We start from the raw sequence: 13,092 nt of genomic DNA on the forward strand, positions 1-13,092 counted from the left end.
ACTCCTATATTTTTTTATTATATATATTTTATCATTTTTTTAATAAAAATCAAACTTATATGTGTTGGTAGGTGGTACATCTATTAGAAATACAGTACAAATATTATTTACATTAAAAACCTGCTGCTTCAAGAAGAGATTTGTATGAGAATATTTTTGTTCACCACCCTAAGTGATGTTGAATGTACCAGTCACCACTCCACTTTATTTATCGTTGGATAAATTTAAATTTCTATATCTATGTAGGGGTAGACACAAATTTTAAAATTTAAACTAATTTAATAATAATAAATAGGATGGTAAGCATTACCACTATTAAGAATGATGAGCAAAAATACTGCAAAGAGAAATGTTAAGAAATTTTTTTAAAAGTAGAACCATATTAAATTGAAAGATGATAAATAATTTATAAAAAAAATCTCACTTTGAAAGATTCATATGTAGTTATCAAATTTCTTACCCTAACCATATTGTAGTCAAATTTGGCAATTAGCCACCAATTTTTTTTGTCCCCACTTGTGAATTTGCGGTTTACAAAAGCCGAAGCAGAAAACGTTTATTAAGCACTTTTTGGTTTTTGCTCGATAGTCCCATAACGTAACCAAATCCAAATCAAATCGCACCAGTGACCGCCATGGATGCCAAGCTCTTGCAAGCTCCAATTCCCAATGCTTCAGCCCACAGCGCCTCAAGGCCTTCACTACCCACTCCCCAGTTGGTCAACCACACCATTTTTAGCACCCCCAACGGTGTTTTCGGATCAAATCCCGGAAGAAAACTGCGCCGTCCTCTCCAAGTTTCTTCTTTTTCTGCAACTTCTCCCATCAGGTAAAGTCGATCATTTTGACTTTAATGTTCTTCAGTTTTTAATTTTTTTACATGGGTTGTTTAGTGTTATGTTATTGCTGATTGGGGTCGTTAAGAATTAGGTAAATTGTCATGGAAAATAATAAAATTTATGGTTTTCTGAAAAGAGAGTAAATTTGGATTGTATATGGTTTGCTGATTGCATAATGTTCTTGCAAGGAAAGGTTGTCGTATAACGTGCGCTGGAGGAGCATTTCCCGTTAGGATTTTAACAATCTAATCACATTTTAGACAAGTTTTCAAAGGGTTTTGAGGTTTAATTATTCACTAATTTTCTGTTGGGCGTACTGTAGCTCTTTCGAAATTTGTGCAATCTCTAGAGAAATCTACTTGTTGCATTTCCAAAACCAGTACATTGTTGCAGTCCAACCCCCCTTTTTTTTTTTGGAGTCCAACCCTTTGAATTTACCAATATAGTTAAGCGGTTTGTTGTTTTGCCTGCTAGAAAAGTCCAATCTTGGTTTATGAAAGAGTAAATTCTAATAATCATCTCTTAATTTTAACTGAATTGGAGCAATGGTCCTTTAACTAAAAATTCATTACCATTGATCTTTTAACTCATTAAAACGTGCAGCTATGGTCCCTCAACTAAAATTCAATTATCATTGGCCCCTCAACTTTAATCCAAGTTAAGAAATGATCCCTCAACTTTAACCCAATTGGAGCAATGATTCATTAACTTTAACCCAATTGTAGCAATGATCATTCCAACATAACTCATTTTGATAAAATTTTGAGGAAGTTGACAAAAATGATCATAGCTACACATTTTGATAAGTTGAGGGATCCCAATTGTAGAAATGGTCATTCCAACCTAACTTATTTTGACAAAATTTTGACGAAGTTGACGAAAAGGATCATAGCTACACATTTTGATGGGTCGAGGAACCAATGATAATGGATTTTTAGTTGAGGGAGCTTGCTCCAATTTAATTTATCTACAAACCATGAATTAAATAACATTAGCTGTCTCATTTGATGCTCTTTGTCTGTCAGGTGAGGTGAGGTGATTTTGTTATTTGTTTGTATTTGAGACTTGATTAGTCTATTATTATGCTTGACATCGAACGAGAAAATCGAGCTATTGTTACAATAAAATAGCTTGAGACTTGGAGCCAAGTGCTGCATGTTTTGTAAAATCATGTTAAGTTTCTCTTGGCAGCCGGAAATTTATCCGTGTGAACTCATTTCTGCTGCAATTAACATACTTGATAAGATCATTACTAGTTCAAATGTGCCCAACGATGCCTATGTATCAGGAGGTTTTATGTAAAAGGGAATGAACTTACTATTTCTCAACGAATCAATAATTTTTCGCAGCCTAACTTCTGATATCCGGCTTCTTTTTCGTATAGGTATTCAAGGAAGAAAAGGGTGGATGAGAGCGAAATCTTGACCCTAGACAGTATAAGGCACTCTTTGATTCGACAAGAGGATAGCATAATATTTAGCCTTTTGGAAAGGACTCAGTATTGTTATAATGCAGACACATATGACCATGACACCTTCTCGATGGAAGGATTTCGCGGGTCACTGGTTGAGTTTATGGTCAGGGAAACTGAAAAACTCCATGCTCGGGTAATCTAAATGAGATATAAAAGATTAATATAACTACTACAATCGTATTATTTATAAGCAGCAAGCTCTTCCTGAAGAAAGGATCCCCTGTAATGATGTTGGAGATTTTCTTAACTACGTTTCGTTTTTGCAAGCCAGGTGGGGAGATACAAGAGCCCGGATGAACATCCCTTCTTCCCAGCACACTTACCTGAGCCAATGCTTCCTCCTTTGCAGTACCCTCGGGTAAATTCTAATACACAACATGATAATTACCCTTGTGTTTGTAATTTTTTTAAGTTCACTCGCATAATTCGGCTTGTTTTACTGTATGTTTTCTTAGTGATTTCTGACCTGCGTTTTCTCTGATAACGAAACTAGGTTTTGCATCCGCATGCCGATTCAATTAATATAAACAATAAGGTTTGGAATATGTACTTTAGAGATCTCCTTCCCAGATTAGTCAAAGCAGGAGACGATGGTAATTGTGGATCAGCTGCTGTTTGTGACACACTGTGTTTGCAGGTAAACCATTAAACCACTATTAACTGAAATTATTACAAACACGCATATAATAGTAAGTTGTCACATTATACTAGTTTAGGGAGTTAAGTGTCGTATGATAGTTAAGAGGTTTGTTTTATTTGTTTTTCTGTTTCGTCTCTTTTTTTGTCTGGTTGTTTAGTTTGTGACGTCCAAACAACAACAACAAAGCCTTATCCCACTAAGTGGGGTTGCTGTATGAATCATAGAATGTCATTTTGCGCCATATCTTCCATAACCTCCAAGTACTCCATGTCTTTTCGTAAAGTCTTTTTGCAAGTCTTCCTAGGGCTTCCACTACCGCTTTTGCCCAAATATAGAAGGATAAAAGAAGAAATGTCACATTATAAGGTTAAGGCGGTATTAGTGAATTTTCTCCTAGCCTTGTCCATGACATATGGAACCTTTGCCTCCTTGTTGAGTTTGTTGAATTACTAAAGGCAGACAAAACTTAAGAAAGAATGACTACTTGCTGCAGTCTTCCTCTCTGGATTTTCAGTTAATATGCAAGTATTTGCAAAGCTACTTCTACGTTAGATGGGCTTGTTCTTAAGACTTTGCGTTGTTGTGAATTCTACGTTAATCCTTTTAGCGTACCCTTTTTTTTTTTAATCTCCTTCCAATGTTGGATGTTTGTCACAGGCGCTATCGAAGAGAATTCACTATGGTAAATTCGTGGCAGAGGCAAAATTCCGTCAATCCCCTGCAGAATACGAGGATGCCATTAGAGCACAAGTAAGCTTCCTCTTATATATGTTCCCTGATGATCATGGCTTTGCTTGATGGTTCATTATCTCACATATTGAAGTCGTTTTTTTCTTCTTGTGCCGGTGTGTGGTTCTTGCAGGACGGAAATCAACTGATGGCGCTGCTGACGTTTGAAACAGTTGAAGCAGCGATCAAGAGGAGAGTGGAGATGAAGACGAAAACGTATGGGCAGGAGGTTAAAATCCACGAAGGGGAAGATAATGCAGCTAACCCTGCATATAAAATCAAGCCACATTTGGTTGCCAGTCTCTATGGAGATTGGATCATGCCTCTCACAAAGCAAGTTCAGGTTGAATACCTCTTGAGAAGATTGGATTGAGTGAAAACAATCACAATTGTCCAATAAACCCATGATTTCATTTTATTTAATTTATTAATACCGATGTGAGTTTTACGGAAAACTTTTTGCAAAACTAAGCGCAACAATGGTCTAGAATTCATACAACTGATCCTACTTAATGGGATACAACTTTGTTGTTGTGATACAGATGTGAATCGCCTTCGGCATTGTTTACAAGTTGAGTTGTTATTTGGTAGACCTTTTAATCTTTTCATTCATGTCATTCGTTTGCTTTGGATTACTGAATTAGTTTTTGGATGTGAAACTTCGTTAAGGAAAAAAATGGTCACGTGAGGAGAAAGACACATACGTTACAGTATGAACTCTGTAAGTTTTAGCTCGACTACATTCCCCAAACTAGGGTTTGAAAGGATATCTGTCATACATATGTCCAAAGTTGTCATCTGTCAAATGGCCTGGAAATTACGCGATTTGTGATCCCCACCATGTGCAGAAGAGCCTTTAGCATCCAAAAGGGGAAGAAAACGAAGGAAAATAAAAAACGAAGAATGTGACTTCTAATTCAAGTGGTATTTTTTGTTACCTTATGGATTAAATGAACACTTAAATTATCACGAAAACATCACTTCACCTTCTAACTTTTCAATTGTATCAATTTCTTTACAAACCTTCACTTTGTGTCACAGCCTTGTCCATTACTTCTTGACTTTTGCTCCATTATATTGATATTATTCTATGTTGACGTGATATTAATAATAAAAAGTGCAACTTCAAGCTAACAAGGGGTTTTTTTTTTTGGCAATGGTCGGAGGAAAACGTCTATCTTACGTAGTTTTACTTTTGTTTTGCAATCCTGACTCAAATTCATGACCTTTTGATCACAAAAGAGTAATATTTCCATTATGCTAAGACTCATCTCTGACATGGTATTAAGAATATGAATGTAAAATTGTTAGTACATTGAGTATTTTTTAAACAACAATTAACTAGTCAATATGTGAAACAGACGGACTAAAATAACGTGAGATACAAAGGAAAAGTCCTAAGAATTTAAATAAAAATGGTGAAACTATACTTATGATACTACACTTTATCTTAGCCAAAAGAACAATAAAAAGTACACATACTCATGATATTACACTTAGATCTTAACCAAAAGACCGAGGAAGATATACATACTTATTCTTGCAGTCCTAAATTAATTAAGAACATAATTATGTGAAGTTTTATAAGATTTTTTAATATCTTTTAAATAGTTTCCCGATTATAATTATATTCCTCGACAATTAAGATTTTCTCTCCCTTATTAGTATAGAAGTGTTTTCACTATTTTTCTGCCGCACTGTTTTTATAATTCCTCAGTGAAATTGGTCTACAACACTTATGATATTGTTTAACGGATATGTTGATGGGCAAGCCTTAAAATAATAGACTCTGTCTGTGGTGTCGGTAAAAAAACAAAAGAAAAGGGGTAATAAAGAAGGGAAAGTTTGAACTTCTTTTTTTTTAAAAGGATTTCGATTCTCGTCAGATCCTTTATGGAATATAAGATTAACGTACGTGGACCGTTGATTAAAAATAATGCGGTCATAATTTTTTTTATTTATTTTTTTCATGCAAAACAAAATTACTTTATTTTTAAAATATAAAAAATATTTAATTGCGACCGCATAAATTTTTATCAACAATCCACGTACGTTGATCGTAGAATTCTCAAAAAGGAGATCCGGGATCCAAACCCTCTTTGAAATAGGAAAGTTTGAAGTTCTGAACCCTTAAAAAGCAGTAATCGGCGGCCGACTCATGTCGAAAGTACAGAAATACCCTTAACGTTGCTTCCCAAATAATTCGTCTTTGTTGATTAGTGTGAGCTGGGGATGTTTGTCTCAATCCGACGGCTTCAGATTTACCGAGAACAAAAAGCACTTTATATACTCATCACTGCTCACTCACCACCACCACAATCACCACTGTACTCACTAGATAGAGAGAGAGAGAGATCGGAGGAGAGAGAAAGAGAGTGAGAGAATGGAGAAAGCTCTAACAAAAGTGAACAGCTTGAAAGTTGGGAGCTTGTGGATCTCGAAGAAGGCCAAGGAAGAATTCTCCAACATCTCCGACGACCTCTCTGTATGTAACAGTAATCTTTCTGTTTGTTCTCTTACCCTTTTACTTTTTCCTATGATTATGTTCTTGTTTTTGTTTTTGGTTGTTGGTTTTTGGTCGGTATTTGTGTAATGTGCCTTGAATCAAGTTTACCCAGTCATGATTTTCTGCTAATCTTGCTTTAGTCGGTCGTAAATTGTAATTACCGGTGGATGAGATCTGATCTGTTAGGTTTTTATCCGTAAGAGAGTGAACTGGAAGATGGGTTTTGGGTGTAATCTGAATTGTATTTGCTGATCTGCTTTGATTTTTGGTAAATTGTGTTGTGGAAATAAAAGTTAAGGACTTTAAAATTTTCAAATTGGGAGTTAATAAACTCAGGTTATGGGTTAATTGATAGACGTTCTCCCGAGGCTTGTAAAGCGGAGAGCCTTGTTGGCTTGGGATCGTCCTTTTTAGAATAGAATATTGTCTGCTAAAAAGATATAGAAATCAAGGGAATGAAGTTAGAATATAACTTGTTGACGACAGCAAACATTCTGCAGAAAAAAAATCAGATTTTGTCCAAGTCGTTGTGCTTTCTTAATCAGATTGTTTGTTGTTGCAGACATTCTCGAATACCGTCGAGGAGAAGGCAAAATGGGTTTTCAACAAACTAAAAGGCATGGAACAATCTTTACCATAATATCATTAGTATGACTGAATTGCAGATGGATGCAATATTTGCAGTACATTACTTCAGTCAACAATCTGCCTTAAAAATGGTAATGCTTATTGTTCGAATGACGAGTTTTCTCTCTTGTTTGATTCACCTACAGGAAAGCCGCCGAAAAGCTTGCCAGATCTCCTTCGAGAGTACAACTTGCCACCGGGGCTGTTTCCGCAGAACATAACCTGTTATGAGTTTGACGAAACAAAATCCAAGCTCATTGTGTATTTGCCATCAGCATGTGAAGTTAGCTTCAAGGATTCCTCTGTTATGAGGTACGCGACCCGGGTAAAGGCCATTCTTCTAAGGGGAAAGCTCACAGGGATAGATGGAATGAAGACAAAGGTTCTGGTATGGGTTAAGGTCACTTGTGTAGTGGTTGAAAGTTCCAAGTCCGATAAGGTGTGGTTTACAGCTGGTGTTAAGAAGTCGAGACCAAAGGATGTCTACATAACACCGCGTGACTCCGTGAAAGTAGAAGAATTCTGAGTTTAGAGTAAAATCAGCGTTTCGATCGCCATTAGTGGGAAGAAGATCTGAATTCTTGCTAGCTTTTTACTTAATAGGCATTTCTATGACTGCTTCTTTTTTGACAATGTCAAATGCAGAGCACTGTTATGTGGTTACTGAAAATTGAACCCTTTTGGCTATTGGATGAATGCAATTGCTTCCGTTTTCTGTTCGATTGGCATTCTGTTTTACGCATATGATACAGTAAACGATGAGACAGCGATGTATTCTGAAATTGCAATTTAATTAGAAGGGAATCACAGATATCTTTTTACAGTGAAGGAATGTACGTAAATAATAACCTTCTCTGTTGACAATTTAATTTCCTATACCTACTTTGGCTGCTGTAACTTTTCTCATCTGCTTCCGAGACGACGGAGAAGTAGCAGTTGAATCACGAACAATTTTGTATAGTGATACGATGTTAAGCTGCAGATGAATCACGAACAATCTCGTACAGCGATATAATGTTTTCTATGCTCAACAGGAAGATGATGCACCATTCCAGAAGATCTGACTTTCTGTTTTGAAGGACTTCTTGCAAGAAATGAATGTTGTGCTGCGAAAAAGAATGTTTTAGTTTCAAAGAAAATATGAATTCATCGAAAAGGCAATATCTACACCGGCAACGTACAATTCTCCATGATTTAAGAACCGAGGTGAATTAATAAAGGACGAACCTACCTCTACAAACTTTAACTTGAAATCCAAGTTTCCGAAGCGTTGTGTAACCTCGTACTCCTCCCGAAGGTACTCATGTATTTGAGCATACTTTGCATCCCTCCAAGCAATTTCTGATCTGATGGATAAAGAACAGAACAAATATTAAAAGCTGCAACGCCAAATTATAAACCAAACTGGTATATTTGAGCACTCAAAGCAATTCCAGATAAACGAAAAATGGCAACTGAAGAAAACCAAATCTAAGGTTAATCTGATCGTCGCTCAGCCAAGTCCATAGCGTATTTTCTGAATTTTACTATAAGTTGGTACCAAGATTTCTAATCCAGAAGGGGGAGGAGTTGAAACCTTAGGGTTTAGGGTTTAAATGCAATATTCAAGGTCAGTGAGAAATCTAGATCATCCAGCATACAGAAGGACCAACTTTAAATGCAACTGATTACTGACCTTGAAATATCACTACAAACAACCGAAGAAAGCACAACGGCATTACCTCTCAAAAAGACCTACTTTAAGAATTACATCAGCTAAGTTCGAGTTAGCCTTCCCAACAAGTTGAAGGAGCTTCTTTTTATGCATTGTGAAAGTTCCAGTTTTCTCCATTCCACGATTTATATCTGCAAACTCTTCAACCATACCATCAACCTAGAAAGAAAGGCCCGTGCAACCCCACGGTTGGGAGGGGATTCAGAAAGATATAGATTATCATAATCTAAGACCCAAGGTTCTCCAAATGCAATAACGTTGGTTTACAAAAGAAGCAAGATATATTGATAAACTGAATCTGAAAAAGAATTACCTGCGAAACAAAATAATCTAAGGCAATACTTTGGCCAAGAACACTGCCAATAATGCGAATAGAATCAGTGTCCAAAGTTTTGAGAACTATGTAGTCTGGACCACCCTGCATGTCCTCATCCAGCTGTGGCTTTTCTTTTACGGCATAATCTAATGCAAGCACACACAGAGATCCATACAGAGAATTAAATATAATTCAAACCTTTCTATTCCAGAAGAATATAATTCAAACCTTTCTATTCCAGAAGAATATATTAGCATTTGATGATTCAATGCAGTTGAACTCAACTGAAATGAAGTGTAAGATCACATCGAGAAATCAAATGAAATTTGGTTATATTCAAGAAATTTACCGTCTTTTCTCATCTCTGGAAGTAATCCAGAAGCATGTCTTGTAACTAGATCGAGATAACCGTCAACTTCATGATCCTCAACATTAAACAGAACAGCAGATCCATACTGGAATACGACCATGTAACGCCAGACTCCAAATTCCTAAAAGAAAGCAGCGAGATAATGAAAGGACTATCATATTAATTATACTCGATGCTGCTATTAGCTATTAGCCTATAACTGAAAAAGAAAAGCACACTTGTAGCTTTGGAGACGATGTCCTCACTCGAAAAAGTACACTTGTTTCTCTATATAAGCCAGGTATGACCCCGTGTATAAATATGGTTATGATGTCCTCACTCGAAAGTAGTCAGTCGGACATCAATTAGCCAATACATACATAGCCTACCCCAAAAAGTAAATGAAGAAAATAGCTTAATCAACTATGTAAAGTCAAGGATCAGTCTAAAAGTCAGTCTAAATTTTCTTTTAGTATTGTTCACAGACGAAAATGGATGCATTACGCCACCGCAACGGAAATTTAATGCCTACAAATGATTTCTTTATGCATATCATGAGGCAGAATAGTTCAAAAATGAAATTTAATCACACAAGAACTTCAACCGAGCAAATTATTAAAATGTTCAATGAATCATCATCTTACAGTATTTTCTGAAGGGAAATCGCAAAATCTGAGGGCAATGTAATTCGATGAGCGAGAAGTAGGAGGAATGACATTGCTTAAATTCTCGGCTTGCATGCTCTTCAAATTGATACTGCGAAAACCATGAATCTGAGAAAGCCAAATCATAAAGAACACAGCCGGAAACAACTGAGAAAGTGAGAGAGACAACGAAAAATGGAAGTGACCCAATACAAAAACCGAGACAGACCCCGAAACAAAAATCAAATTCCCAGATCAAACATAAGAAAAAGAAAATCATAGCAGCGTTAGAACAATAGGAAATGGTCAGAATGTTCAAAACAAAACCTTAAAGCAATGTTCTTTAATGAAAGTCATCAGCTTGAAGAGACAATACGAGCTTATATCAAACTAAAAACACAAACGAAGACAGACCCACATAAACATATGACAAAACAATCAAACCCCAGACGAGGATTTGCAAAATTAAGAACTACGAAGGCTAACCTGGTACAAAGGAAGTAGGCTTTAACGGGTATTTTTCCGGTTTCCTCGTCTTCCTTAGCTTGGCTCTGACTCTGAGCATAGAAGGGCGGCTCAGAGTCGTAATCATTGGCTTCAACGGAAACCCGAGACGGGATTGCAGAGAAAGGTCGTGAATTGAGGAAGCGGAAGTAGAAGGAGGTGGAGGCTGAAGGGCGGTGGAGATGGAAAGGAGGCTTGGCGGGAACAGAAGATTTAGAAGCTCCGGCGGCGGCTACGGGGCTGAGGAGAAGAGAAGCAGCGGCTCTCCACCTCCCCATTCACTGAAGCTTCAAGGTTTTGGGAAGCCAAGTTAATTTCGCTGCCATCTTTGAAGTGAGAAGCGCAAGTTTTGCCGGTTGTCTGCTTCCGCTCCTCCTCCAGCTTTTTCGGAAGTACGACATGTCGTTTTAGATTTGAGTAAAACGACGTGTAGTTTACTACTGTTGACTGCTAGCAAGTAGCAAGTAAGAACCTCCTGAACCCTTGGACGGCTGAGACAGCCGGTCCCTTTGAGCAAACGAAAAGCGCCAGGAGCAAGAATATCTTAGTGAGCAGAGAGACTGAGGAAGAAGAAGAAAAATGGCGCTTTTTGGGGATCTGAGGGTCACGGCGACGCTGACTTCTCACTCGACGCACTCTCTCCGAACCCTTTTGCCCATTTCAAAGGTCTGAATTTCTTTTTCTGGGTTACTTCTCATGTATTTTTGTCATATTTTGTCTCTGATTTTATCTGGGTTTCGTGCATTTCTTCCAATTTCTCTTTCTGGGCTGTTTGGTTCCCGGGAAAATGAGAGAAAGGAGCTGGGGATTTGGGTTTTTATTGAGCTCAACTGTGAGACTATTGTTTCTTTTGTCCCTTGTTGGAGAATTTTATGAATTTCTTTGGTGGCTTCCTTATTCTGTTCAGAAATGAAAATTTGAAATATTATATCGAATTTGTTGAACTACCAGTTAATTTACCAGCTTAAGTTAGAAGAATATGGTGCAATTTAGTTATTTTATGCCCATTTAATTGAGGGTTTTTCCCGTTGGTCTTGTAGCAAAAAGGAAAGTGCTGAGGACTTTGTTGTAGACTGAGGGTACTTGAGAGTCTTACTTGTTGTATTTCATCACCAATTCCGTTTGTAAAATGTCGATCTGAAGCTAAAGAAGTATGCAAAATTAACAACACTCGGTTATTTTTCACCGGAGAATTCTTTACTGGACCACTGATTATAACTTAAATTGAAAGGGGTTCTCATCGTGATTGTTTACTAGTTGTCAAAGTCATAATGATGACGTCGGTGTCAGATTATATGGAAATACTTTCTTGTTTTGTTCACTTGCTATCATGTTGAATTGGGTTTTGTCGTCTGGGTGACCGAATCTTGTGTTCTTCTTAGTAGTTAAGTGATTTCATCGTAACAGCCTATCAGGGATTGAGGGTATGATAGTTGTCTACTGAACTATGATTTCATATAATGCATCACTGTTTGTCCATCTTTAAGATCTTCCATGGTGTTTGTGTGCATTGTATATGACTTTTCTGAACTTTATATTGAATCGAAATTGAAGTGTTTCTTTTCTCTATGGCCGGTTGCCCGCTGTGATCTGTATGGTTGCAGTTGAACTGAGGCATCCCTAACGTTTTTCCTTATTCATGAAGGGAACTGAATCCTCACTTTCATTTTGTTATTGAAAACCTACCTGAATGGAAGTTGAAATTTTGTTTTGCTCCTAATTGTCAAGTTACATAAGATGGTTTAATAAGATATGCAAATGTCTTCTGCTAAGTCTCTGCTCGGCTTCCAATTTCTGTACTGTGTAATAGGTAGAATTTGCTAGCTTTCCAAATGGAGGGCCTTGCGTTTCTGAGATTATGCCGAAGTGGCCCAGTATGTCATTTGATAGACGTAATATTCGTCAACATTCCAGGCGGTTGGCTGGAGATTTTCAATTGTCATCGAACTCAAGTTGCCAGGATTCCGAGAGCTTCCTCCTCAATGCCATCAACATGAGTTTCTTTGACCGTTTAAACTTGGCTTGGAAGATACTATTCCCGTCTCCAACATCTAGAAGGAGCTCTAATGCTAACATTGCCAAGCAGCGCTTGAAGATGATCCTATTCTCTGACCGATGCGCAGTTAGTGATGAGGCTAAAAGATTGATTGTCAACAACATTGTGCATGCTCTGTCAGATTTCGTTGAGATAGAATCGCGAGACAAAGTTCAGCTGAGTGTGTCTGCCGATACTGATGTGGGAACCATTTACTCCGTCACGGTACCTGTAAGACGGGTTAAGCCAGAATACCAGATTGGAGACGAGACTGGAACGATAACAAATATCGAGTACAAAGATACTGGTGACAGTTCTGGTTCTGTTGATGTCAAATTTGATTTCTTCATCCCTGACTAAAGCAACTCATTCGGTTTCTTTGGGTTCAAGAAATAGATTATTGTGTTTTGACTGAAACCAAAGAAGTTTATGTTTTAGATGTTTCGGATTGGACCTGGTTCTTCTGTATATATATGAAAAATTTGTGTAAGCCGATTAGGAGGAATCTTCTTATGCTGAATTCACGGGTTGGTTTTGTTATGGCTCTAGTTATACTACATATGTGAGTGTATTTGATCGTCTGCCCTAGTTATTTATATTTATCAATGGCAATGGATTCGAACTTTGGGAGAACAACAATTTTTGAAATTAAAAAAAAAAAAAATGTTTTTCTATGGCATCTCATTTGAACAGCTGATTCTATTGGAATGGATAAA

General features: G+C 37.2%; 4 protein-coding genes across 4 annotated transcripts; 3 read left to right on the forward strand and 1 right to left on the reverse strand.

Annotated features, from left to right (window-relative positions):
• The first annotated feature begins 548 nt into the window (after positions 1-548).
• On the forward strand, positions 549-4,252 carry LOC137732320 (chorismate mutase 3, chloroplastic). The gene is made up of 6 exons (XM_068471628.2): positions 549-828; positions 2,223-2,445; positions 2,584-2,670; positions 2,806-2,949; positions 3,610-3,702; positions 3,815-4,252. Exons 1-6 carry the CDS (start codon positions 635-637, stop codon positions 4,052-4,054), a joined length of 981 nt encoding a protein of 326 aa, XP_068327729.1. The 5' UTR covers positions 549-634; the 3' UTR covers positions 4,055-4,252.
• Positions 4,253-5,975: 1,723 nt separating this feature from the next.
• LOC137731449 (DUF538 family protein (Protein of unknown function, DUF538)) lies at positions 5,976-7,533 on the forward strand. Its single transcript, XM_068470556.2, has 3 exons — positions 5,976-6,166; positions 6,750-6,804; positions 6,961-7,533. The coding sequence occupies exons 1-3, from the start codon at positions 6,065-6,067 to the stop codon at positions 7,338-7,340; spliced, it is 537 nt and encodes a 178-aa protein (XP_068326657.1). The 5' UTR covers positions 5,976-6,064; the 3' UTR covers positions 7,341-7,533.
• A 53-nt stretch (positions 7,534-7,586) lies between these two features.
• Positions 7,587-10,860, reverse strand: LOC137731448 (protein RETARDED ROOT GROWTH, mitochondrial). The gene is made up of 7 exons (XM_068470555.2): positions 10,324-10,860; positions 9,838-9,949; positions 9,194-9,335; positions 8,842-8,990; positions 8,536-8,687; positions 8,046-8,160; positions 7,587-7,920 (listed from the first exon to the last, which is right to left on the reverse strand). The coding sequence occupies exons 1-7, from the start codon at positions 10,617-10,619 to the stop codon at positions 7,786-7,788; spliced, it is 1,101 nt and encodes a 366-aa protein (XP_068326656.1). The 5' UTR covers positions 10,620-10,860; the 3' UTR covers positions 7,587-7,785.
• On the forward strand, positions 10,816-12,916 carry LOC137732161 (cell division topological specificity factor homolog, chloroplastic). The gene is made up of 2 exons (XM_068471461.2): positions 10,816-11,007; positions 12,152-12,916. Exons 1-2 carry the CDS (start codon positions 10,921-10,923, stop codon positions 12,734-12,736), a joined length of 672 nt encoding a protein of 223 aa, XP_068327562.1. The 5' UTR covers positions 10,816-10,920; the 3' UTR covers positions 12,737-12,916.
• Positions 12,917-13,092: the final 176 nt, after the last annotated feature.

This window comes from Pyrus communis, chromosome 16, assembly GCF_041283825.1.
Source record: "Pyrus communis isolate YQ-2024b chromosome 16, ASM4128382v1, whole genome shotgun sequence".
NCBI lineage: Eukaryota > Viridiplantae > Streptophyta > Magnoliopsida > Rosales > Rosaceae > Pyrus > Pyrus communis.